At 57.5% G+C, this 26,629-nt stretch overlaps 2 protein-coding genes across 3 annotated transcripts in view; both read left to right on the top strand.

Moving 5' to 3' along the window:
- AGO4 (argonaute RISC component 4) overlaps positions 1-26,629 on the top strand; it is a 234,818-nt gene that overhangs the window by 94,602 nt on the left and 113,587 nt on the right. The window lies entirely within an intron of this gene.
- Positions 1,231-25,662, top strand: TFAP2E (transcription factor AP-2 epsilon). Of its 2 annotated transcripts, XM_075522447.1 has the most exons (8): positions 1,231-1,371; positions 1,480-1,926; positions 2,251-2,302; positions 17,093-17,311; positions 20,017-20,245; positions 20,518-20,636; positions 23,589-23,730; positions 24,148-25,662. In XM_075522447.1, exons 1-8 carry the CDS (start codon positions 1,345-1,347, stop codon positions 24,434-24,436), a joined length of 1,524 nt encoding a protein of 507 aa, XP_075378562.1. In that variant the 5' UTR covers positions 1,231-1,344; the 3' UTR covers positions 24,437-25,662. The 2 variants fall into 2 exon arrangements, with proteins under 2 accessions (XP_075378562.1, XP_075378563.1); XM_075522448.1 differs by lacking the exon at positions 17,093-17,311.

The raw sequence follows: 26,629 nt of genomic DNA, 5'->3' as shown, positions 1-26,629 counted from the left end.
GGTGTCCGGGTGCCGCGAGTGTGTGTGTGTGTGTGTCTGTGTGTCTGTGTCTGTGTGTGTGTGCGCCGGGGCGTGCGTGCTGCGTGTGCCTGCGCTGGGTGCTCTCCCTGCCGCCCCGTGCGGGTGCAGCACCGCACCGGCGTGGGCGTGTGCAGCCGCCTGCGTGTGCGTGTTACCGGCGGGGACGGGGGGGTCAGTGGGGATCACTCTCTGCTGCTGGCAGGGCCGCCGCGCCGTCCCCGAGCCCCGCGGGGCCGCCCGGCTCGCCCCGCCGGTGCCCGGTGCCCGGTGCCCGGTGCCGCGCTCAGGGACGCGGTGCTGCGGGGCCGCCTCGCCCTGCCCCGGAGGGAGGGCCCAAAGAGAGGGAGGGATGGAGAGGAGGAGGGAGGGATGGAGAGGAGGAGGGAGGGATGGAGCAGGGAGGGATGGAGCAGGGAGGGCAGGGCCGGGCAGGCAGGCACGCTGCCGGTCGTTGCTCCCCGGTTTCCCCTGGCTCTGTCTCTCCCGGCGCCCGCCCTCCCGCCCGTGCCTTCGGGCAGGGATCCGGGCCCGGAGCACCCCCAGACACTTCTTCCTCTCCCCAGGCCCGGGCTGGCGCTCTCCGCTCCCCGTCGGGGAGGAGAGGGAAGCGCCCCGGGGGGAGCCCCAGGCTCTCCCGGCAGGACCGGCCCCGGGCCCCGCTCCGGCCGCCGTCGGGCGGACGTTGCAGCTGCCGCCGGGGCCCTCGCTGTGCTCACGGCCGGGGCCCCCGCTCCCCGCTCGGGCTAATAAAGTCAAACCGTAGAGCCTCGCCGCGGCCCCGCAGCCCGCCCGCACCCCCGGGCCCTCCCGGCCCTCAGGGCTGGGTCCCCGCTCCGGCCCGGGGCGCTCCCCGACAGGGCTCCCAGGCGGCGCGGCCCGGGGCGGGGGGAGCCGGGGGTGGCACCGGGGGTCTGTGCGGCACCGTGCGACGCGGGAGCGGCGCGGGGAGCGGCGGGAGCGGGGCCGCCCGACGGCACGGGGAGCGGCACCGGCCGCGCTCCCGGGGGCGGCGGGCGCCCCTCGCCCCCCGCCCCGGCCGCCTCCCGCCGCCGTCCCGCTGCGCCCGCCGGCCGCCGTCTCGGGAGCCGTCGGGAGCCGTCGGGGCCCCGCGGGAGCGGGCGGCGCGTCCCCGGCGCCGCGCTCTGACGCGCGCTCCCGGCGCGGCGGGCGCGCCCCCGCCGCTATAACTGGCGTGCATGGAGTCGGGGCCGGCGCAGAGGAGCGGGCGGGCGATGGGAGACGCCGCTCCGGCGGGATAGAGGGGCGGAGACGGGGGCACCCCCGGGGCCCGGCCCGCCCGGGGCTCGCCGCGGGCCCGCACAGATGCTAGTGCACAGCTACCCGGGCATGGTGAGTGCGGGCCGGGGCGCGGGCGGGGCGGGCCGGGCCGGGGCCGGGCCGGGGGGTCGGGGCCGGGGGTCCGCGCCCGCCTCACCGCCGCTGTCTCCGCCGCCGCAGGACCGCGCCGAGGGGCTGCCCGGGGCGCCGGCCGGGGCCCGCCTGCCGCAGCTGCCCGCGCTCAACCAGGCGCCCTACGGCTCGGCGCCGCCGCTCTGCCACACGCCCGCCGCCGACTTCCAGCCGCCCTACTTCCCCCCGCCGTACCCGCAGCCGCCGCTGCCCTACCCGCAGGGCCAGGAGCCCGGCTACCCGCACCTGGGGGACCCGTACGCGGCGCTCAGCCCGCTGCACCAGCACCAGCAGCCCGCCTGGCCCCCGCAGCGCGGCCGGCAGGAGGACGCGGGGCTGCTCTCGCAGACCCACCGCGCCCTGGGGCTCGACCCCCGCCGCGACTACCCCGCCGTGCCCCGCCTGCTCCACGGGCTGCCCGACGGCGGACACGGCCTCGCCGACGGCCCGCTGGGCCTCCACGGCCTCGGCCACCACGGCATCGAGGACATCCAGGTACCGGGGGACGGAGGGAGGCCGGGGGGGGCCGCGGGGGCGGCACGGCGGGGACCGATCCCGCCGCCGCCGGTGCGCCCGGGGCGGGGGGGGGGTCCCGGCCGCGGCGGGGCGGGCCCCGCGGCGTCCGTACCCCCGGGCCAGGAGGGCCGCCGGGGCGGGAGCCCCGTTAGCGGGGCTCGTCTGTGCCCGGGCGATTCCCCCTGGCCGGGGGCAGCGGGTGGACCGGGCCCCGGCCGCGCTGTCCCCGCGCCCCGAGCGGCCGGTGCCCGTCCGCACCGGGAGCCGCCGGCTGACGGCTCTTGCTTCGGTGCTTTCATTCAGGCCGTGGACGACGGCGGGATGAACCTGCTCGATCAGTCCGTGATCAAGAAAGGTAAGAGCGCGGCGGCACCGCGGGACGCGGCACCGGGCCGGGCTCCGCTCCTGCCCTCGGGGCTCCCCCGCGTCGGGTCTCCCCCCGCGACAGCCGTCCCGCGGGGCCGCTCCCTCCCGTGGGAAGGGCTCGCTGCCGTCTCCGGCGGGGCTGAAACGAAAGCGGCGGGTCCCGGCGGGCCAGCGCGTCCGTCCGCCCCCGGCCCGCTGGGCTCCCTCGGGCCGTACCGAGGCCGCCGCACCTTCCCGGTACCGGAGACCGAGGGGCCCGGCCGGGCGGGCCCGGCTATCGGGGAGCCCCGGGGGCCCGCCCCGCCGGCGGCCGCGGACGGTTTGCGCGGGAAGCCCCGGGGATGCCCCGGCCGAGGCTCGGCGGCAGCTCCCGGCGCTCCCGGTCCCGCCGCCCCGGGCCGGAGCCCTGCGCCCGGCGGCGGGGGAGGCAGCCCGGGCCGCGCACGGCTCCGCACCGCCTCGGGCGGGAAAAGCGCTGGGCCACGGCGGAGCGGGCCGGGTCGGCGGGGCCCGTACCGGGGGGAAGGACGCGTTTAACGGGGGCGAGGAGGTGGCGCGGCCGTGGGAGCCGGTGCTGCCGTCCCCGCGGCCGCGGAGCACCCCGCGGCCGCCCCCGTCCCGCCGTCGCGGCTCGTCCCCCGCCTCGGCAGCAACCCGGCCCCTCTGCGGCTCCAGAAACGGGGCTTCGCCCCGGGAACCGGCGGGGAGGCCCGCCGCTCCCTCCCGGGGCCGGAGCGGGGAAGCGGGGCCGCGGGCTGGGGCCCCGCACGGCCCCCGGTGTCCCCCGCCGCCTCTCCTAATTTACCGCCGGTTCTCCCCGAGCTGCTGAGCAGCCCCTCCGCTCCCGGACTGAGCCCCGCGGTTAAAACAGCTCCGCGCCGTAAAATGGTTTTCTAATCAAAGCTTCATTGCGGGAGCGGCGGGGATGTCCGAGCGCTGCCCCGGCTTCTCCCCGCCGGTTTTTTTTTTTTAACAAAAATACGTGGAGGGAAAGGACGTGGTTAACCGCTGCTCCGCGGTACGGTCTCCAACGCGGGCGGCAAACGGACCCGCAGCCGCCCGGGGGGGCTCGGCGGAGGGTGAGGGCGGGCGGGCCCGGTGCCCGCAGCCCGGCGGGGTGAAACGCCGAGCCCCCCCGGGGCAGGGGGGCTGGCTCCGGCCGGGCCGGGCCCCGGCAAAACGCCGCTGAAACCGGGAGGGTTTAGGTCGTTAGCAGCCTCCGGGGCTGCAGTGAGCTCCGGTCCCGGTCCCGGTCCCGTACCGGCCCGCCGCGGCTCGGGGGACCTTTCCCACTGCCCGGCCGCAGCCGAACCGCCGGTAACTGCCCAGCCCCGGCAATCCGGGAAAAATATCCCGATCGTGCGGCTCTTCCCCCGGCGGCATCGGCGGTGGGGGTCGTTCCGGGGGGGAGCACAGCCCCTTTCCGTGAAAATTGTCATTCTAAGACCACAGTTTCATTACAGGCGGCAGTTCTGTAGAGCATTAACGACCGTAATTATTTTAGCTTTAATTAGAAGACATGAGAGGCATTTCATTAAATATCCTTGCCTGAGAAAGGGTTGCAACAAGCCGGGGGGTGCGGGTGCTCCCCGGTGCGGCTTTGCGGGGTCGCCGCTTTGTGCCAGCGGGACCGGCCTGAAACACCGCGACGGGGCTTGGCTGGAAGTTGCGGTGAAGTTACAGTGGTTTGGGGGTTGGGTGGTTTTTTTTTTCCCCCCGCTCCTTTTTTTTTTTTTTTTCAAAACAGAAATTATCGAATCAAACCACGCCATTACTTAGAGATTTTCGTCTCTCGTCGGGAGGATTTGCTGCCGGGCAGTGCCGGGTTTGTGCCTCCCGATTCTCTAGTCTCTCTTTCGGAACAAAAAAAAAAAAAAAAAAGAAAATAACCAAATAACCCTGCCTGAGAAGCGGGGCGGCTGCAGCCCCGCTGCCTGCGGACTCTTGCTCTTCCCACTCCCGTTCTCTTGGGTTTTTTTTTCCCCCGCTGTGTCTGGAATAAAGACACGAAGTCTGTTTCGGAGGGTGCCGGCGGCAGCCGTGGGGCGATGGGCTGCCGGGCTGTCCCCGCCTCTGCTCGGGAGCTCCAAGCCCCGAGTTTGCTGGAGCAGCCCGAGGAATCGATACACCCAAAGCAAAGCGTCTCTTCGAGGGAGAAGCGGCGTGGCCCCCCCAAAGCGGCCGCCGCCATCCCGGGGCCGCGGCACGGCCGGGACGGAGGCGGCGGGGGGATTCGTGTAGCGGAGCCGGAGTCCGGGACCCCCGGTCCCGCGGGGCCGCATCCTGCACCGCTGCCCGGGGCTCGGGCCGGGCTGCGGGTCCCCGTTGCCGGGGTTCCCCGTGTTTCGATGGCCGCGCTCCCGCTTCTCTGCGGGGCGGCCCTGGAAGGGATGCCCCAAATCGGGCGATTTGAGCCCAAAAGCAAGCTGGGCAATTGTGGAAGCTGCAGCCGGGGGGGGGGTGTCCCCGATCCCGCCGCAGCCCGGGCGGCCGGTCACCCCCGGGGACGGGGACAGGCCCTGGGCGGCAGCCGGGAGCGGGCGTGCGGGTCCCGGTAACCGGGCGGTTCGCTCCGCACCGGGGGAAGCGCTGGGCGCAGGCAAAGGCCGCTGCCCTCGGCTCCAACCGGGAGACTCGATTAGTTTGCAGCCTGATTTCTTTAAAATGTTTGATATCTAACACGGGGTCGTTTCACTGCGCCGGCTCTGTCTGCTTTGAGCCGACTCCCGGAGCCACAACGGGGGCGAGAGGTGCGAGCCCAGGGCGAAGCCCCGGCCCCGCGGCCGGCATGGATTACACCCTCGGAAAAAAAAAAAAAAATTAAAAATATCAGAGAGATAATCCCGAGCGGTTTCCAGGCAGGCCGTGCGGGAGGGGAGTGTGCGGGTGGGCAGTGGGGTCTCTCTGCGAGGGGAGGGAGGGTAAGCGTTGAAAAGCACAATTTTGTCATAAATCACGCCGGGATCTCAAATACCGCAACCGGGGCTGGTTAATCCTTGAATTCGTGACCGTGCGGCCCTCGGACAGGAACCTGATCTAAATCTGTGCATGTGAAAACAGATAAATCTGCCCTTAATTAGTTGCCGAGATACTGTTGTCCTGGTTCAACAAAATATTAATCACCCGCCCCAAATCCCCACCGCCGCCTCCTCGCTCCTGCACCGCCGGCGCTTCCACCCGCGCCGGGACCCCGCGGGAAACCGGCACGAAGCGGGAGGGCAGCGCCTGCGGCCCCCGCCCGTGTCCCCGCGGGGCTCCGGGCCCGTCCCCACGGCGGGGGCTGTAACCCCCCGTGTCCCCCCAAACGACCGGGCCCCGGGCGCGGGGGTTGCGGGAAGGAGGAGCCCGGAGCGCGATGCCCGAGCGTCCCCGCCTGCGCCCTTGCTTTTCCCCCCTTTCCCTCTTAAACAAACGGCTCCGGGTGTAGCGGTTCGTATCGTTACAGGGGATTTTGCCGGCGATCCGAGGGATGCAGCGCGCTGCTGCACCCCGGCTGTGTTTTCCCGAGCCCCCCCCTTGCTGCAGGTGGCCCCGAACTCAGCAAGCGGCGGAGGGAGAGGAGGAGAAGGGGGGTACGGCCCCGGCGAGGGCTCGGAGGGCGGCCCCGGGGTCCCCGGCCGTGGCTGCGCGGCTCCCGCATCGCCGGGCTGGGGGGAGCCGGGTGCCGCCGGCGGGACGGCACCGGGGGGCAGATCCGGGCTGCAACCGCACCTTGGAAACCCGATTTCCACCGTCGCTCCCGGGACTGGCTCCGGTTCGTTATTCCCGAGGACAGCCCCAGGGGATGCGCCGGTCCCGGGGGAAACCCGGTGCGGGGGTCCCGGTTGGGCTGGGGGGATGCTGCGTGGGGCGGAGGAGAGCGGGGATTTCACTCCGAGCACGGGGAGCTGCGAATAGCACTGAGAAAGGGAGGATGAGCTTCCCCCCGCGCTGGCGTGACAGACAGGGGATATGCTTGATTTGGGAATTAAATGGATAAAATCTTGGATAGGGCAGCAGAGCTTTTCGGAATATCTTTTGTAGACACGTTTGTTCGTTCTCCCTCTTTTCCAGAAGGATTTCAGAAATGGTTTTCCGCGTCTTTTTTTCATTCTTGTCGTTTTATTTGTTTGGTTTCTTTTTTTTTTCTTTTTCCTCCCAAGCATTTATATAAAACCAGGAAGATATTTGACTTGCAAACAGTAAAATTAACTCTGAAAAAGTTTAGTCCGGGGCTCTGGCTGCTTTAGGCTACAGCAGCTACAGGCATTTTCTGCTCCATTCACCTGCTGCCCTGGTGTTTAGGTGCCGGGACGGCTACTCACGTCCGGACGTGAAACCCCCGGACAAAGGGCTGGAGCCCAGCGAGCCCCGAGCAGCCGTTGCTCCCGCTGCGGGTCCTTCCCCCGGCTGGGCAAGGAGAGGGTGATTTTCCGTTTATGAAATTAAGCATTATGCCATTGCGCTCGGTAGCAAAAAAAATCCTGCAACTTGGTCATAAACTAAGGAGGGGTTTTATTGCTCTGACATCCTTTCAGGATCAGTGGAAAGCTTCTGACAGAGCCTTTTTATTACAGAGAAAAATACAAATCTCTTTCCCTGGCACCTGGAGCCTGGGGGCACGCTGGGGTGCAGGAGCAGCCCGGGGTCCTGCCAGCGGTGGGCCGGGGCTCTGCGAGCAGCGGGAGCGGGGAGAGCCGCAGGGGCCTGCGCACCCCGCTCGCGGGCAAGCCTTTTGGCTGCAGCATTTTACAACCTGGAGTGCAGATGGAGCAGGGTGTAGCCAGCGTGGGCTCCCGCCGGCACCCAGGCGTGCCCGGTGCACAGGTGCTGCGTGGCTGGCGGGGACGGAACTCCCCTGGCTTCGCGTCGAGGCAGCAGGATTCGGCCCCTGCGCTCTCCTTCGTGTTTGTGACTTGTTTAAATTTCCATCCGAGGCTTTTCGGCTGCTCCGGAGTGGCAGCGCTAGCGTTTCTGCTCAGGAATGTGGACCTGTTTGGCTGGATGCTGGACAGATGGACGGAAAGCTGTGCCTCAGAGTGCTCCGAGCCCACATTTAGAAATACTGCAAGAAATAGCTGTCACTACTAAAGAATGCAGCAGAGGAGGGAGATTAAGACCGAGATCCTTAGATCCACTCGCCACCGCATGCGAGCTCCAGGTTTTAATGCCAAATCTCCCCGTGGGCTTCACGTGCGGGGCGGCTGGTGGGACCGGGGTGCCGACGTGGCGGCAGCGGTGCCATTTCTCCTTCATTTCAGCACGGAAAGGGATTGCGCTGTAAGAAATGCCGCGTGAAGCCAGATGTGGCAGGAGAAAAAAAAAAAAACAAAACTGAAAGAATGGTAGATTAGATAAACATCATTTCCTGTGACGAGCAAGGTAATAAATGAGGTCACCCTCTAAAACACCCGGGGCTGCAAAGACATGTCTTTTGTAAGACCGTCCACGGGCGTGGGCGGGGGTGCTTGGACTCCAGTCAGCTGCAGGGTGCTGAGCTCTGCTGGCAGAGCCCTCCCCGCTTTCTGCAGCTTTATCTGCTGCGGTAGTTTGCCTGAGTGGGAAAAGGGGCTCACCTGGGACAAGCCGGGTCTTGACTGGAGGCTTTGCTGCCTTAGCGCTGCTCACAAAGGCTTTAAAGTTCAGACAAGCCCTCGCACACACCACGAGATACAGCGCTCATCAAAACACAGTCACACCTCCCGATCCGGGCGCTTCTCCCTCATGCACACATGCGTGCGCGGCAGGAACACCTACTAATCAAACAGAGAAACTTGAAAGAAAGTTTTTACTCTGAACTGCATCCAGATCACCATTCCTCCATTAAAATTATATTTTTAATGTCCTATAATTGCACCAGGATAAAACCAGGTGTGTGTTCATGTGAGATAACACACGTGGGTACCGGTGAAGGCGCTGGGCTTTGTCTCAACCTCCTCGGTGCCTCCCAGGCATGTGTTATCTCCAAGTTTCATGTACCTTGTCATGACTTACTGTTTAATTAGATGTTTTTAAATGAATTTTTTTCTCGCTTAGAAGTAAAGAGCAGTTCTTAAAGGGTAGGTTCAGAAAAGCCAGCTTGGGTTGCTTTTTGGCTTGTGGCTCGTGAGTCAAACCAACAGCGCTTCTCCTCCAGGAGCTGGACCCCAGGTGAGGCTTCTCCACGGGACAGCACCGAGCGAGGCACCGCGGACACGCCGGGCTGGCTCTGGAGCAGCTCTCCCTTGATTTCTTGATCTCTATTTTTGCAGCTCGGTGGTTCGGCCGGCGTTCGGCTGCTGCAGACCTTGCTCTTTGGGGCAGGCAGGGCTGCAGCCATGCGTGCTCGTGGGCGAAGGGGTCACCGGGGGCTGGCTGTCCCCAGCCACCCCCTCACCCCAGGCACTCTCTCTGTAATTTGAAGAACCGTGTAAAGGCATAAAAGCTTTTTGGGAAGAGCACAGCACATGCTCCCACCCTCCGGGGCAGCAAGTCGCTGCCACGCCACAGCCCCGGCTCCCACGGGGACCGCTGCGTCCACTGGTGGGCTGGCAGCGGGGCCAGCAGGAGCGGCCTCGGCTGGGTGACATACACCCCGTGGTGCTTGTCCCCACCTCAGCCCCACAAAGGAGGTGGCACCGAGATCTTCATTTTGCAGACGGTGCCGCGCAGCAGGCGCGTGCCTGGCAGGGCACCGGCCCACGGCAGCGTGGACACGGGCAGGCCCACGGGGACCCACTCATGTGCCTCCAGCGCAGGGACGTGCCCAGGGTCGCGCCAAATCTGCAGCAGAGCAGAGGCAAACGTAGACCATTCCTCCCTGTTTAGTAATATTCCAAGGTACATGATCTCAGAAAAAAGAAAATATTTGCCATATGTCTTAATTGTTTGAAGAGACTAAACGAGGTTCTCTGAAGTCCTAGACTAGCACCCTAACCACCAAACCATCCCACCCTTTCCTGTGTGATCCTAGGGAGTTACTCATTCTTGCTGTCCTTCCATTTGTTTGTTTATTTTAATTCTTAATGGAGGAACTAATTAGCAAATGTGGATATAATGCTTGGGGCTGCTGCACGCTCAGCTCTCATCTCTGTGCCCTATCCCACACCCAGCTCTGCCGTGCCTGGGTATCGCCTTTGGTTCGGAGAGAGGTTAAGTGTTGTGGCTTGGTGGAGAAGAGCAGAGAAGCACAAAGGAGTGAGAAAGAATCGCTAGAAATGAGCCCAAACTACCCCTTGCAATTAAAGAGCCCAGAACTCGGTGTGCATGCAGCTCGGGGGCGAGGGGCTCCGGAGTGGGACGAGAGGAGCTGCGAGTCACCTTTGCAGCCTGAAAAGCCATTGCAGCTCCTGCAGCGCGTGCTTGGCATTCCAGCCGGGCCGTGTCTCCCCACCCTCTATCTCAGGCATTTATCTGGCATCAGTCACCCAAGTGCCGAGGCGCCAGGGTTCGGGTCAGGCCCTATTCCCTCCGGACTGGTCCGACAGGTCCCGGGGAACAAGCGGTGTCCCCAGCGAGGAGGCGGCTGTGTGGGGACCGCACGTCCCCAGGGCTCCCTGGGAGCCCCGAGATGGCCCCGTGCGCCGGGCAAAGCGGGGCTGCAGTCCTGGGGCTGGTGAGGTGGAGCAGAGGATCTGACCAAGGGTATTCGGGGTTGCTTCAAGCACGAGATCCAAGTTAGCAAGGGACGGGCGCGATCATTGAAGAAACAGCACGAGAGGGTTTGTAGGCACCGCCAGCGCCGCGCGGCAGTCACCGGCACGCAGAGGTGCCCCATCCCGTGCAGCCGGCTGGCTTCTCCCCGTGCTATTTCTGTGGCTGGTCAGAGTTGTTTTCCCCACAGAAAGATGTGGACGGGTCCCGGCTGCCGCAGAGGGGCTTCCCGGTGTGCGCCCTGGCAGCTCGGTCTGGGACGCGCATCCCGGCCAGGGCACGGTGCCGACCGGGCTGCAACACGTCTGGTTTGCCGGATGTCCCACCAACGCACAGGCGTTAAAAACCCAGGGCATCTTCTGAGCAAGGAAAAGTAAAAGCATTTTCGGTGTGATAGTGGGCGCGTGGTGCCTCTGCCCAGAGCGATCCCCGGGCGAGCCGGTGACTCCAGAATGACAGGTGAACCGACAGATTTGCATCGCTGCGGTCTGAGGCTCAGATTGAAACCCTCTCGCGTGCTCTGTGGATCGGCAGCAAGTTCTATACGAAGAGAAGTATTTCTCTATTATTATTCATGTCTAATCTTTGCTGAAGGGTCTTTTGCCCTTCAATAATCTAAATACATTTTAACAAATTGATAGCAACATTACCACGGCTTACGTAGGATCCGCTGCCGCTTGCAAAAGACACTGCATCTTTGTTCTCCCTTTTTAGATTATGTAGATCCAAGCCACACGAATTCAGGCGCTTCTATAGGGAATACAGGGAAAACCTCTCAAGCATGTTACTGTAAAATGGATTATACTGTTTAAACACATAAAGATCCCGTAGACTGGTTGCCAAAATGTAATGGGAGTTTGTGCTGCTAAATGAATAAACCTGTGATGGTTAACGCTACAGGGCAGAGCCGAGGAGGGTGCGCGAGCCCGGGAGCGCTCGCTGCCGCGCGGCACGGCTGAACCGGGCTGGGGGTGGCATTGGACGAGAAACTTTCCTTGGCGTCAGCGCGCAGCAGCGCAGGCTTCCAGTTCCCCTGGCTTAAATCCTCGGGCTCTCCAGCCTCCCGTTTCAGTTTCTCGCCTTCCCGACACCTGCGTGTTTTGTGCACTGCGGAATAACGCGTATCCTATACAAGGAGAGACGGAGCTACTTGGATCCATCCCGAGCATTTTAAATAGTTGTTATTTTTTCTAACATAGATGTGAAGAGGCTTAGCTGCAGCTTAAAAAAAAAAAACCCAGAACCAGGGGCAGCGAAATAATCGATTCCTGCACTAAACTGACTTTTCAAATGAAGCTGTAAAGGTAACCGAAGTGCAGCATTCGGGGAGGGGACGGGGCACTGCTGTATCAGAGCAGCTCTTTCAATGAATAGCAAAGCCCACGTGCAGTAAATATCTGCAAACACGTTTGGACATTCAAAAGCAGAATCCAAATCCTTTTTCATTCATTTGCTGCGAAGGTTCGAGCACTTGAGTTTCACCGGTTAGGAGGACATTTTAATCATTACTATTTGCTGCTTTCCAGTGGGGTGTTCCTGGGGTTACTGCTCAGGCTGCTGCATCAGAGGCTCCCCAGGCAGCACGGCCCAGTCCGTAAAATGAAGTGCGGCAGGGAAATGTGTGGGAAGTCAGAACAAATTGCTTGTGAGCAGTTTCCAAAAAATTCACAAAATATTCTGAACAAGCAGCACATCTGAGGCCGAGTCATTCCTAAAGGCTAAAGCAGGGAAACGCATTAGCTGAAATTATTAATTGCAAACCGCTTATTAATCCCCTTCCCAGTCCTGAAGGAGCACAGGGTGCTTTTGCAGAGGTCTGAGTGCGTTTTGTTGTTCTATTGATTGGCCGTTCCTATCAAGACACAAGAACTAAGCCGGTACCGTCCGTAACCGGGACGTCGTATCCGCTGGTCTCGGGGAGGCTGAACCTTCCTGCCCCATCGATCCGGCCCGAAGCTCCCCAGGAGCAGAGACCTGCAGTGACACAGGGCGGGCACCTCGCTGGGTAAAACAGAGGCACGGAAAGAGAAATGCAATTAATATCCCATGGCACCTCAACATTTAGTTTGTAACCTAATGTATTGATTTGCATTGGAAACAAAATGTTAAGTATGGGAGCTTTGCATAGGCATGGGACCTCTCCTGATTAGCTTTCTCATGGGAATAGTTTGAGGCTGCGAGTTGTATCCCTGCTCCCTCTCTTCTTCCGAGGGTCCGAGATCCATTTCCCTATCGGGTCTCAGCAATCTGGAAAGCCCAGAGATAAAAAACAAGATTCTTTCCATCCTTCCATTTGAAAAGGCCTTCGAGCCGATTACAGCGTTTCCTAGAGAGGCTCTTTGACATGGGGACTTGGTTCAGGTTGTGCATTCAAGATAAAGAAAATACCTGTATAATCCCCTCTGGGAAGAAAGGATAATTACAGACTGAGGGTTTGAAATATAGCTGATGGCACTGACCTCCTTCCCTGGACCATCAATAAATACCTCTCTGCTGAAACACCAGGAAATGGAAGCAGCTGAACTCTGCAGCACCTCCCGAGTGAAAAAGGGCTTTTAAAGGGACGGTAGGAGCAGTTGCCTCTGGCTCACACCCACATGCAGATACTTCTTTATATATGTATCTCCGTCTTATAATTTACATCAGAGACATTCAAACGAAGGCTAGATTAGCTCACTGAAAGCTCTTCCTGAAAGACAGCAGTAATCCCTCACCTTTCATCGGGGGCTACGCACAAACTTCCATCAGCCAGAGCTTCCCACCGCTGCCTGCCCAGAGCGGGGCAGAGCTGCAGGAACCAGAACCCGAGGGGGGCTCGGGGCTGCCGTCACCGGGACCCGCAATAGCATGGAAGCAAACCTCAGCAGCTGCAGCGAGGAGCGGCCAAAATAGGTTTGCACGGTGCAGGCGTCCCCGTTGCAGGGCAGCATGACACGGGCCTCCCGCAGCCTTTTTTTGGACTGCCCTGGATCTGCAGCGACGTCCGACGTGGCCGAGCTGACCGATGCGTGGCCCCGGAGAGGGACCGGGGGGCTGAGATGCTTTTGGGGAGGCTGGAGACAGCCCTGTGCCCGAAGATGAGAGATCGCTTTGTCCCAGGTAGTCTCCTAAAAGGATTAACCGATGTCTCTTCAAAATGCCATCTAAGCTGTAGCACACTCCCACTTTTGAAAGAGATGTTGCAACAAAAGCTCCGATATCCAGGGATTCGGCGCTGCTGAGGAGGAGGATTTACCTGTAATGTACCTACGGAGAGAAGAAAACAGACGTGTAAGACGGGCAGCGATTTGCATGTTCCCTCTGGACTTGTTTTTCCCCTTGCAGCACCCTGAGCTCCAGCTGGAAGTGGAACTGAACAAATAACACCACGATAAGCAATTCAATTTCCAAGTACCACAAATTTTCCTCTTACAAATAATTTTGCAAGCAGGTAGCACATTTCTTATATAGAAGTGAGTCAGTACTTAATCTTTTTCTTTTTGTAGATAAAATCTCTTTTCCCTTAAAGAAAACCAAAAGTCGATGGTGTGCAGTCAGCCCCCGAGCACGGGCACCACGATCCCGCAGCTCCCGGCAGCACCCACACGCGGAGCCTGAGCCCGGGCTGCAGATGTGCCTTTTGCACTGAATGTTGACATGTAAAAGTGGCTGTTTCCAGGAATCACAGTGGTAATTTCAGACACAAATGTTTGTGAACGCATACGAGGAAGAAGAGGGAGCGCAGGAGCTCAGGGAGGGAGCGTCGTCACCCTGGACCACGCGGCAGAGGGACGACGAGGCAGCAGAGGCACAGGGCTGCGGATCGGCCGTGCTGAAACTCGTCGGGGAAAAGCAGGAAATCCTCCGAGGCTTTTAGCTCCCTGGGTAAAAGCCTTTGAAGAAGGGGTTTCTTTTGCTCCTTCTTTGTAGCTGGAACTTAAAAGCCAAGGGACCCACCTCTGCAAACCAGAGCAAAAGTGTCAGAAACTTTATGCTCTATCTCGGGACACCTGGAAGGCACAAGGCTCCCCACTCCCTCCACTAGATTCCCAACTGAACAATCATCAGTTCAGTGGTGTTTCTTCTCTTTCACCCTGCTGCCCGGTACCTCCTGAGAAGCCCTCGCAGAAAGAAGGCTGTGGCATCCCACCGCACCTGCAGCATCGCTGGAGGTATCAGGACCTCACTCGCGTTCACGGGGATTGCCTTTCCACGCCTGTCTGCCTCTCCAAGGAGCATCATCACGTCCCGTGCTTAGGCGCTGGACCAACTCCTTCTGGCTACGTTTACCACCCAGGGACTTCTCACCCGGAGAAATCTTTCATCCAGGGGTCACTTGGCAAGTTTTAATTGGGTATCACAGCATCCCTCCCAGGTAGGTATTATTATCTCCATTTTGTTGCTGGAGACAGTCAAGCCCAAACTGGGGCGGTGACCTGCCCAGTGTCACAAAGCGATTCCCCGGCAGAGCAGGGAGCCGGCTGCAGCCGTCCCAGCCCGCGGGCTCCCCGCTACCCCCCGGCTGCTGGCTGCGCAGGACACGGGGAGACAGCCGCACGCAGGCAGGGTGCTCTGCAGCTCAGGCAAGTCGAGGGATGAAGCCTTTGGTGTTCTTGGAAACCAGGACCTGTTTTGAAATCACTCCCTCTCTCCGAGTCAGGGGTTTTCACGCCACAGCAAATGGAGTTGCGTGCGTTTCATCAGCTGACGGTTATACCCAAAGTACGTTTACGAGGCAAACTAGATCCGACTCGGCACAAAAAAGGCATCTCTGATGGGAGATCACAAGCCTCGCGGGTTCAAAGGGAAGGCGAAGCCGTGCGTACCTGCCGCGCAGCACCAGGGCAGGCGACGCGCGTGGGAGTTTGCGCGCTGCTGCTCGATGCACGCGTGAAACGTATCGCAAGTGGTACCCGCCTTGCGACGTTACAGGCAGCAGCGAGACGCTGAGCCTCATGGAGACGCTTCCTGTGACGTTATACCGAAGAAACGAGGAGCGTTTCCCTTCCCACATTCAGGAAGGGGTCACACACCTGTGACCGACGCTGCCATTCTCAGCAGCTGACTGCAAAATACAAGAGCACCAGAGGCAAGATGACGCAGTGACAAACACCCCCATTTCACAGCATTAAAAAGAAAGTCTGGAGTTATAAAAACAGAGGCCATACTTAATCAGTTTTCTCTACAGCACCGCCTAACACCTGGGCAATAGCTAAAGCCCGGATTGCTTAGAAAAGCACTCCCACAGAGCAGAAGTGCATGCATTCAGATCGTGCCCATACCCCTGATCTTTGGTAAATCATTTAACTGGTTCTGTGCCTCAATCTTCCCCAGCTGCAATCATGAGCCACCTCAGGCAGGCACTGGGAGCGAGTTAATGACTTAAGTGGCTGGTCCTGTACCAGCACTGGGCTGGGGATTAGCAACCTGTGACTCTCAGGTCTGTCAGCATAAACTTATTTCAAAATCAGTTTTCCCTTTCAAATCAGATCCCTCTGACCCGTGCGCTGTGCAGCCCCGCCGCAGCACGCCCAGGACCGGAGGCTCACCAGGTCAAACCGCTTCGCTGGGGCTTTAGTGTGTGAAATCCGCAGCCGAGCTCACCTCTACGTGAGGAGCTGAGCATCAGAAACACCAGCCAAGGCCTTTTGGATTTGCTGAATTAGAAGTAGCAGGATGAATCTGAACTAAGCAGCCTTCCCATGGCGGGAAAAAGCTCTCAGGAGAGCCTGGCAGCCAAAGGAAAGAGCAAACAAACTTCCAGGGGACATAGCGTAGCAGCCAAGCCTCAATGACCGAGGGGTTTCGGGGAGCAGACCAAGATATTTTTTCCCTTTCCCCCACGCAGACACATCTACATTCCCCGCAGTAGCTCACCCTGCCAGGACCGTGCCCAGGGCTGCGGTCTCTGCCGCCATGCCCAGCTCCCTGGGCGGCACTAACCTTGGCAGCTCGTTTTCTCAAAAGCCCCCCGCGCTCACAGCATTTCTTGCTTGAGAACGAGTCTGCCAGTAGCACAGCGTGGATGTTCACCCTCTCGCTCCCCCGGATTCAGCTGTGTCTTTGCCTCCTGATGGGAGGCCACCAGCACCAGGGGGTCTGGCTGCAGCTCCCGGCTTTTGGGAGCAGCCTTTCCCCAGCGCTGCTGCAGGCTCGCCCTCCACTCGCTCATCTATCACACTGCTTGCAGAGCGCACACGGGGCCAATTAGGAAAAAATTAGAAAATAATAATAATAAGAGCAGATAGCAAAGGCGGTCACAAGAAGAGAAAAAGACCTCACACTCACCAAGAGGATCCCGAGCAGTCACTAAAAGCCTAACGCGCCTTTCCTCCCCTTCCCTTGACTGAATGAATCCAAACGCAGCCCTGCAGAGAGAACTGCAGCTTGTGTCCTGCCCTTTAGAGCTTCCTGGGGTGGGGTGACCCCAGCTGAGCCCTGTCCCACTCATCGAGTGCAGAGGGAGGGGGCCAAGCACCTGGGCACCCGGCAGTTTGGGCACCAGCATCTAACCTTTTCCTTGTCAGCCGGTGTAATGCGTCGGCCCGTCACTGTACGAACGAGCATCTCTGGGGCGTGCTTCTGCTGAAAACCCTGTCCTCCGCGGTCGTGAGCGGGAGCTGAGCCCGCCCAGGTCCCTGCCACGGGGACGAGCAGGGCTGGAGCCGGCTCACCGAGGGACCGGCGATGTCGTGCCCCCGTGCCGAGGGCAGGCCTCTCCGTGGGCTAACCCAGGAAACCGCGGAAGGGGCAACCAGCGCAGTGACACCGACGTGACATTTCTATTCCCAGCTGCAAAGCTCTGTGCGGGGCTCGGGTCCGTGCCTTGCCTGGCCGCTCCTCCGCTTGGGCACGATGGCACCGAGTGCCTCCCACTCGCGTTGTGGCTATTCAGTGCCTGGCACCCAGAAACCTCGTCGTGAAAACCCCGTCTCCGCTCCAGCGGTTTATCTCTCTGCCCCGTAGCTCGGATGAACCCTCGACGCGAGGCTGTGCGAAGCAGCGTGCGGAGCTTACCAGCGGGGCCGGGCGCCTGCATGCACCCGTCTTGGTTTGGAAGGGTCCCGCGGCTCCTGCCCACGGCGGCAGCGGACGCAGGGGGTCGGCGTGCTCGCGCGCCGGGGCGTTGGGCTGTTGGCTGCGCGCCGTGCCGACCCGCAACGGTCTCATGCTTCCTTCTTGTCTGCAGGCTGGCTCAGGTGCTCCGATCACCTGCTGCTTGCGGGAACAGGAAAGCAGCAACTGAAGATCGAGGGGGACTTTTGGTTTACTCAGATGACAAGAGACAATTTTGGTTCCCCAAAAGCCAAGGAAACAAAGCTGTCAGGCTTTAATGGTAGCTTGTCTCCCTCCTGCAGCATGTTTATGGGCAAACAAGCTGCAGATCAGACCAGGCAAACAGCAGCAGGTGAGGCCAAATAACAATAATTAATAATTAATGGCGAACGTGGCTATGTTTATTCTTGTTGTATTGAGGCAACGTTGTCTAACGGATGAAGCACTGTTACAGGACTCAAGAGACCGGCTCAGGTTCCAGCGCTGCCGCTAACCTCTGCGTGATGCCGGGCCGGCCGCCCGTTCTGTTTCTCCCTTCGCTCGCTGTGTGCCCCGCTGCTGAGGGTGCAAGCTCTCCGTGACACGGGCGGCCCAGTCCCACGCCTGCACGTGCCGAATGTGACGGGGCTCTGGCCTCGGCTGAGGCCTCGAGGCAGAAGAGCAATGCCAGTACTCGTGTTCTGTTACGGGCGCCCGGTGCCGGTGCCTGCATGGCTTGCTTGTGGCACGGAGCAGGGCTCACCTGACTGCTCTGGGCATTAACCTTCGCAGCGGTAGGCTCTGGGTTACAGCTCTCCAGGGGATTTGTTTCTGCCAGTAACATCATTCCTAAAAATGCCAGTACATGTTTCAAAAGTGTCGTGGTGTCCCCATGTCATCACCCTGCTGTGCACCGGCATCCATCCATGCCTTCCCACCGCCCTGCCCTGCCCTGCCCCTCCCCGCACGCTGCCGGTGCCTGTGGGGTGACTTGCAAACAACGCCGGAGCTGTATCGGACCCATCTCCAGCCTGGTTTTCCATAGGCTCCGGTGTTAACTCACACTGGTGCCAGCCGGGTTTGCCTCCCCCCCAGTGCCGTGTTTCATGGCCAGGTGTGGTGGGGCACGATTCCCCTCTCTCCTGCATGGTTGTTCGGTCCCTCGCGTGTACGCAGGTCCCCAGCCACGCATGCGGCTTGAATGCACGCCACCGCATGGTTTCAGGCATGCACAAATACGCGAGTATATAAATTACACGGAGCTCTTTGTGGACAGACAAAGCGTTTGATACTACAAGCAACACCAGCTCTCCAGGGGCGTCTGGTTTGGGGGTGGCCCTTGCCGCAGCAGAACCCACATCCGCGGGGTACCTCGTCCCGAAGTGACACGCACCTTGGCAGTAACGCATGGATATTTGTAAAACATGCTCTGACTTTTTATTTTAAGGGTGTCCCCTAAAGACAAATCTAACCTGTTCTGGGACTGTGGAAGAAAGCTTTGAAGTTGCTGCTTCCTGGAAATAGCTCTGGTTTCCTACGTTGCATGGTGATGTTCCCATATTTGTTCTTCCCTGAACGTCCCTCAACCAGCTACAGCCGTGGCAAACGCCAACACCGCAGTGGCTGACTCCAGCGCGGCACCAGTGCATCTTGCCCTTCGGTTCCCTGACTTTGTCCAAGTTTCATGCTGAGAGGAAACTTAACGTACCTTAGCTCCTTTCCATTCATCTTTTAGTCTTAAAACATTAGCCATTTTTATGTTACATGTGCTACCTTTTCATTGCCACGCTAACAAGTTGTTGAGCTGTATTTACAATACGCTGATTGTAAGCGCCCCCTAATAGGTCCAGTCTACGTACCCTCCCCAATTAATTTTCGGGTTTTCTGTTTCATTTTGGGCATGGGTATTTCCTTTATAAAACCTGCATCTCGCCCTGGTATCCGTTGCTGCGTTACTTGCAGGAACCATCTGAATGTGCAGTGTGGAACAGTCATTACCGAGGAACCACAAAGAATGCCAGGGCTGAAATGATCTGGAGCGATGGCATTTGCAGTCCTCTTTGGATTCTTTCAAAACCTGCTTTTTTCCAGAGTTAAATTGGTTATTAAGTTCAGAACATAAAAGCCAAAGAGATTTGGCACAAGTTGCAGCCACAGTTTAACCTATAAACCTTTATTGCGTCCAAGAACGTTTCTTACTGGAATGACGTACGGGAAAACCGTGCCCGTCTCACCCCGGGTGTGATGCCATGGGCCCGATGCGATGCTGCAGCCCCATTGCCTGTCTAACCTCTTGTGTTAACTGACTTTTGCCCGTTAAGTAAAAGGAAGTCTGTGCTGGATTCATGGGGTTTGATCTTCTCAAGCTTCCTTTAAGCCAGGGACGATGAAAGTTTAGGGCTGCGGCTTGTTGTGGGGCTAATCCCAAAGCTGAAGCCAAAGAAACTCTTTCCACCGGTTCCTGTGGGCGCATACTGGCAAACACGGCTCTCGGCCATCTCAGCATCTCCCGGGTTTACGCAGGGTACGAAGGTCACGGCTCAGCCCGGCTCATCCTGTCTGGCGGGACGCAGCCGTGTGCCTGCGCAGAGCTGGGCCGCAGCTGCGGTCCCGTCCCGAAGCCGGGAGAGGAGCGGCACCCGGGCCAGCGCGACGAGCCAGCGCTTCGCCCTGCCACCCCGCCTCCACGGAGTGCCCAGAGGAGACAGGGAGGGGAACCTGGTCACAGGTCCAGACAGCGATGCTGCGGACAGTCCTTAGCCTTCCAGGAGACCAGCCCAAAACCTGGGGTTTAATTACAGTAGAGCTGGGAGGCGTGGGAAAGCAGGCGAGAGCAGAGTCCAGGCTTCCTCCATTTTTTTTTTCTTTATTTAGTTTAGTTTCATCACCCCACCTCTCTTCTTTTATTGAGGAAAATATGAACCTGAGATATTCCAGCCAGCCATGCTGACATCTGCGGATGGCAGTGCACGGGTGCTGGGGGCTAGAACGCTGCCGGGAGAGTCACCGAGCGGCTTCCCTGGCTCTGGAGTCTCTCAGCCACGGTCTCCTCTTCTCTCTCCCTTCCTTGTCTCCCAGTGCCCGTCCCCTCGAAGGCCAACGGCACCACCATTTCCACCCTGTCGATGAACAAAGACGGCCTGATCGGAGGGGTGACGAATCCCAACGAGGTCTTCTGCTCCGTGCCTGGCCGCCTCTCTCTTCTCAGCTCCACCTCCAAGTACAAGGTGACGGTCGGGGAGGTGCAGAGAAGGCTCTCGCCCCCCGAGTGTCTCAACGCCTCTCTCCTCGGCGGAGTCCTCCGCAGGTAAGCTGCTCCTGAGAGCCCTGGGACAGCCCAAGGATGCAGGGCTGAAATGCCGGGGGTAATGCCGAAGCAAGCTTTGTGTTCAGCACCAGCTCTTAGCTCTCAGATTAACGGAGACGAGAAATTCTGGCGTGTGGTATATTGGAGAATAGCGTTTTTGTTGCTTGTTCTTCTTTCCTTTCAAAACTAAAAGCTTAAACTGGGATTAGTTATAGTTACTTCAACGTTAATTACATTATAATTTTTTTCCCCTCTTTGTTTTTTCTTTTCAGAGCAAAATCAAAAAATGGGGGTCGGTGTTTAAGGGAAAGGTTAGAGAAAATCGGACTAAATCTACCTGCGGGGAGGCGCAAAGCTGCCAACGTCACCCTGCTGACATCCCTCGTGGAAGGTAAGAGTCGCTCTCCACTCCCGCGGAGGATGGGAGTGCCGAAACTTCCATACCCTTCATTTGCAGCTTTCCACAAACGAGAACACTTAAAACAAAGTATGCAGCGGTCACCACCGACCGAGACTGGAAATATCCCCGTGTAAGCCTCCATGCTGATTCAAGCACGTCTGTCTTCCGAAACTCAGACATTTCTGTCGGGCCAGTCATAGCCCTTTAGGAGAAGGCATCCACAGCCCGAGCGGGGCTGTGAGCTTCCTTTCGGCAATATCCAAGTGTACCGTTCACTTTTGTGGACTGGTTCTAATAATGCTGAGTCAGGTTCGCAGAAACCAAATACAAAAAAAAGCTTGGATAAAGCTGTTAGGAATTTAGCAGCTGTTCTGTAGCATTGCGCACCCACTCAGGACACAGCTTGGGTGCTGCTGACCGTGCCGCCCTCGGACAGCATCGACCCGTTCTGTCGAGGCTCCGTCACCACACTCAGGTCCGTGTCTTGCCTCCCGTAAGAAGGAGATGCCCTGTATCTGAGTCCTGCCCTCCTCCCCGGGACAGCAGGGGACAAGTGAGACGCAGAGGAGATGCCGCACAGCTCTGCGGTCTTGCAGGTGGAGGGAGAGTTTGCAGCAGCAGCCCTGGGAGCGCGGCATTAAGGGCTAAGCTATGGAAAACCTGCTGCGGGCAGCACAGCCTTGGCCGGCAGCGTGCGACCTGCCCTGACGTGTGAGGTGCCCCTGCTGAAAGCCGCTTGTTTATTTGCTCCCCTCCTACTTTTTGCGCTATGGAAATGATGATGTCGCCACTGCATCTTTGGAGAAAAGGACACGGGACTCAAACAAATGCAATGACAGCTCTGACTCCCTTCGAGCTTTGGAATCCATTGTGTTTGCGCCCAGCGTGTTGGAGGCAGCTGCCTGCAGTTTCTGAATAGAAAATCATCTCCATTGTTGCCAGCAAATTAAATGACCCGCTTCATTAGGCGGAGGTTGTTACTGAGGGCAGTTGGTTCTTGCTGAATGAAAGGCTGATTTCCATCAAAAGAAAAGAAAGCGAAGAATGAAAGAAAGAAAGGAAGGAAGAAATGTACATTTTGATTTCAGGTGGCTGCTGATGTTTTGGTTACTGCTTACCAGCTCATAGTAAATAGAAGAGTGGTGCCATGTGTGCCTGATGGATATAATTTCCTCCTGCACATAAGTGTTACGGTACCGGGAGACATTTCACCCAGAGGAAGGTGCTATTGCGTTGTCATTACTCAGCGCGCAGAAACTGGCTTGTGCCCCTACGCCCCAGGCACCCTCTTTCTCGGACATTTGCTGTCTTGGTTTAATTTGTTTTCTCCCCTCTGCCTTCCCAATGCCTGTTCATTTAGAAGAAACACTGGGTGCTTTTTTGAGTGCTAATCATATACTTTATCTTACGCTGACCCACAGCCATTCATAGAGATGGAGATGGAGGAGAATGAGTACCGGGGAACCCAGGGAGCACTACGAGGGCTGCAGGTAGAAACACAGCTTCCTTTGGGAGCCCTTGCCACGTACACCGAGCACTCGCCCTCTCTTGGGCACCTGCTCCGTGGGAGTAGCTCCGGCATGGACCCAGGGCAGCAGCAGGGCTATATTTCAACTTCAGAAACATCCTTAAGCTCTCAGAAAGAGGCGTGCATCCCGACAGGCTCCCGCGGCCCCTCTGCCTGCCGTGGCCTCCTGCCCCACGAGCGCTCTCCTCCAGCCTCTCGTCCCCGGGCTCTGACTTGGTGGGGCTTCAACACCGCTTTCAGCAGCTGGACCGCCTGGTCCCCTCCGCTGACACCTCTGTAAGCCAGCATCCAAATTGCCTTTAAAACATTCCGCTGCGTAGCCACTCGCACGCACTCACGGAGGAAATAAATCCTGGCTCCAGCCTTGGGTCTCACCGTGAGGTCACACCGTCCTTTTTTATTGTCACAATAACTGTTTTTCAACAGCTATTACTTTCTGATTGGTTTTTAACGTACAAACAACCGCAGTTCCGATTCTCTAGGTTTACCTTATTTGCTCCTTCTTTGGAGGAGGAGATACAGTGGAAAGTATTATCGTTATATAGGAAGCACAGACACTTTCCCCATAACACGGCTTCACGGGCTGAGCTCCGGGAGCTGGGGAAACTGTGATGGGATCTAGGTTAATGCTATTAGGATGGATGGCCTAATATGTATGAGCAGCAGGGGGGCAAGTCAAATTAGCTCTGCCTGCCCGACCAGGATTTCGGGTGTTGGGCATGATCAATTGCCATCAGCTCTGATTATTTCCACGGGGACGCCTGGGGACAGATCAATTCCATCAATGGGTGGGCATTTCCACGGGGTGATGGATACGCTGCCTGCGCGTCCAGCCCGAGGGCCCCAGCTCGCTGCGGGAGGATGTAAACCCCTTCCTTCTGCCCGTTTCTCACATCCCTGTTTTGTCTAGCAGTCACGGGGCTAAGGTTGCTTTTTCACTCTCCAGCCCCTGTTTAAATCTCTGCTCAATTTGGAGAGGCCAAGCAGGAAATTTTGGAAGAAGTGGGGAGAGAAAGAGGCAGCAAGGGAAGTGCCCAAGCGAGAAACACCTCTGCCGTTCTTCCTTTTGGAGAAGCAGCCCGGAGAGTCACACCTCATCCTGATCTAACTCCAGCCCCATCTTGATGCTTTTTTAAAAGCTAGCAAAGGAAGGAACCAGCTTCTGTTTAGAGTTGGCAATGGTTCATTTGGACCCACGTGGACTAATTGTCTTACAGATGAGGGTAAGGAACGCACAGTGGTGTCTCTGCACCAAGAGCCAAAGGTGGAGAGAGCTCTTGGGTGGCAATTGAGGCAGAAAGTGCTCCAGTCCCAGCAGAAATAAGGCGCATCAGTGAGATGGCTGAAGTTGCCACAGAAAGTGCTCCCCTTTCACACGGGTGTTGACACAGCTTTTTAATCTGTCCTGCTCGTAGGTGAAGCCGTTCACCTGGCTCGGGATTTCGGGTACGTGTGTGAAACGGAGTTCCCAGCCAAGGCGGCGGCAGAGTACCTGTGCCGACAGCACTCCGACCCCACGGAGCTCCACACCAGGAAAAACATGCTGCTGGCTACCAAGTGAGTACAGGCGGCTACGAGCCACCGCCGCGTTAGGTACCCGCAGCCTGGAAGGGCAGCGTTAGCCCTGAAAGCTTACTCTTCTGCGGGAAAGAGACGGCCTCGTAGGCTGCGTACAGATCTGAAAGATGGGCAGCAAGAGGAATAATTTGCATGGATTTCAGGGCTTGCTCCTCCGTGGGAGAGGTTAACCTAACCCCAGGGAACATTTCGGCACTGCCACACGTGCCCCTTCGAAGCAGCAGCAGCTGCACCAGCTCCAACTCTGCAGGCAGGGCTTTCCCCAGGCTGGGGCTGAAAACGCCTGGAGGGGAGGCAGCTGCTCGGGCAGGGAGCAGGAAAAGAGCCCTCCAACTCTCCTATGTCCCTGCAGCTTTCCAACAGCATTTATAGTAACACAAACCTCTCTTCTTTCAGGCAAATTTGTAAAGAGTTTGCAGACTTGATAGCCCAGGATCGCTCGCCGCTGGGGAACAGCCGGCCCTCACTCATCTTAGAGCCCGGTGTCCAGAGCTGTTTGACTCATTTCAGCTTGATAACCCACGGCTTTGGGGGCCCAGCCATCTGCGCAGCGCTCACAGCCTTCCAGAACTACCTGGTGGAGTCCCTTAAGGGGCTGGATAAAATGTTCATGAACAGCACAGGGAACGGGCACACGGCCGGAGACTCCAAAGCGTCAGAAAAAGAAGTGAAGCATCGGAAATAACGTGCCGTCTCCCGCCCTCTCCCCGGTGGGAGGTTTCCCCCGTCGCGATAGATAGCACTGGGGGATAAAGATGATCCAGTGCACTGTTTTCTGAACTGCTACATTTGAACTTGGGATGAAACTCATAAAGCAAAGACAAGACAAAAAAGAAGATTTAAAGTATTGAAGAAGAAAACAACTCTAATGGACATAGCGAGATCGAGACAATAAGCCAGGTTAACGGCTTTGGGGTTTTGCCTTTTTTTTTTTTTTTTTAAATCGTGGATGCAGGAAGCCAAGTCATGTGCAATTTTATTTCGTTTTGTTTTTTAAAAACCCATAGTGAAATCCTGACATGCTCCAGGAATTTGTTCCAACTGAAAAACCGAGAAGAGAGAGCAAAAGCCTCGTCAGTGCAAGAACCAGAGGCACGAGCAGCAGAGGGCAGGGAGTTGGATCGCTGGCTGTACCTGGATTTATCAGCTGGTTTTGACAGGCAAACACACAGGAAACCTTCCAATTTCCCCACCTACAGCCCCGTCCTAAAGCCAGGCCAAGAGAAAATTGCCAGCAGAACTGCTTTGGATTTAAAGCAGTTTCAGACTTCGTTTACAGTTTTCAAACTGAGACTCAGCGTGGATTTTTCCCTGGGGCTGAGGAGCCCTGAGCCGTACCATGAGGGGAGGAACACACCGCACACCCGATGGTTCCCAGGGCAGGAATCGATCGAGGAGAGCCTTCCCGACTGCTGCGGTCACAGCTGGGGATAAAGCAGGTTACGTTAAACCCAGGACTAATTAAAACTCCACAACCTACAGATAACAGCACACAAGTTTCTAAAATTAATATTAATTAATAAAGCACAAGGAGCAGAACTTGAACCAGGCCAAACTGAACTGTTCTAAATCTGTATATATTTATTTATGTGTAATTAAAATCTGAAAGTTTTAAAATGTCCAGTGCAAGTTATTTATATCAAATTAAGTTGGGTTTTTTTGTTTTGCCTTTTTTTGTTTGTTTTTGGGCTTTTTTTTGAAAGATGAAAGTCTTTGGATTTCCTGCCATTAGAAATGGGAATGAAGTTTTGGATACACAAAACTGTAGCATGGACAAGATAGGCTGTGATGATGATGACTGTAGAAGTTCTGCAGGATTTTGTACTCGCTGTTGTTTCTCTTAATGCTGCAATAGATGTACAACACCCACACCACAATGTCATTCTCATTATCTTAATAAACCTCTTTTTATTTGAAGAAAGCACCTCCATCGTCTTTGTGAACAAGGATCCTTCTGCCTCTGTGGTTGCATCTTGAAACATTATATAGTTTTAAGAAATAATATCCTCCAGTTTCATGGCTGACATTTCACCGATATGTGCAGTCACAAACAGAGAGTTCAGAGAATGACAGGAGCTGGCGTTAATGCCCCGATCTCATGAGCCATCGCAGCCGAGCTGGCCGGCGCCTCTGGTGATGCTGGAGATGAATAGTGATGTGTTTGCAGATGTTTCAGAACTACTCAGGATAGTCAAATCTAAACCTGTCTGTGAAGAGCTGCAGAAGGACCTCATGGTATCAAGACAATGAGTGATAAATTAACAGATAAAATAACCCTACTAATCTATATGCAATGAAGCTCTCTAAATTAGCTGCTGTGTTTGTGGCATTATTAAGGATAGGACTCTGAAAACGGCCACCTTGTACTCACAGGAGGTTGGAAATACAAACAAAATGTTAAAACTGTTAAAAAAGGATTAACAAACCAGAAAACAGATTATACTGCATGACTGCATGTGCTTGCATGGTATTCCTCTCTCTTGAATGCCACTTGCAGATCTGGTAAGGATCTGCTTTACCCAGCTGGTAAAGCCACAGAGAAAAGCAGCCAGGGGGATCTCAGGTGGGAACGGACTTCTGTGCGAGGAAAGACCGAGGGGTTAGAGCTGCACCACTTGTAGACGACGTGAGCAGTATATGACAGAGGCGTGGAAAACAACGGTATAAAGGAATACAAACAGGGACTGATGACACTAAAACTAGAGGCAGGACACCAAATGAAACAGTCAGGAAGCAGGTTTAAATAAATTAACAGAAGACAAGGAAGAAGCCGTGGCATTTCATGGAAGCAGACGTGCAAATGGCTTTTGACACAATGGAAGAGGGATGATTTTAGAAAGCACATTTGCAGTCTTCCCTACGCATCCATTGCTCGTCA

This window comes from Mycteria americana, chromosome 21, assembly GCF_035582795.1.
Source record: "Mycteria americana isolate JAX WOST 10 ecotype Jacksonville Zoo and Gardens chromosome 21, USCA_MyAme_1.0, whole genome shotgun sequence".
NCBI lineage: Eukaryota > Metazoa > Chordata > Aves > Ciconiiformes > Ciconiidae > Mycteria > Mycteria americana.
This window is presented reverse-complemented; position numbering and strand designations above follow the sequence as displayed.

Coding starts and splice junctions, on each gene's coding strand:
- TFAP2E (XM_075522447.1), top strand. CDS start 1,345: ATGCTAGTGCACAGCTACCCGGGCATG. Junction 2,303..17,092: donor TCAGTCCGTGATCAAGAAAG/GTAAGAGCGCGG, acceptor TCTTGTCTGCAG/GCTGGCTCAGGTGCTCCGAT. Junction 23,731..24,147: donor AACATGCTGCTGGCTACCAA/GTGAGTACAGGC, acceptor CTCTTCTTTCAG/GCAAATTTGTAAAGAGTTTG.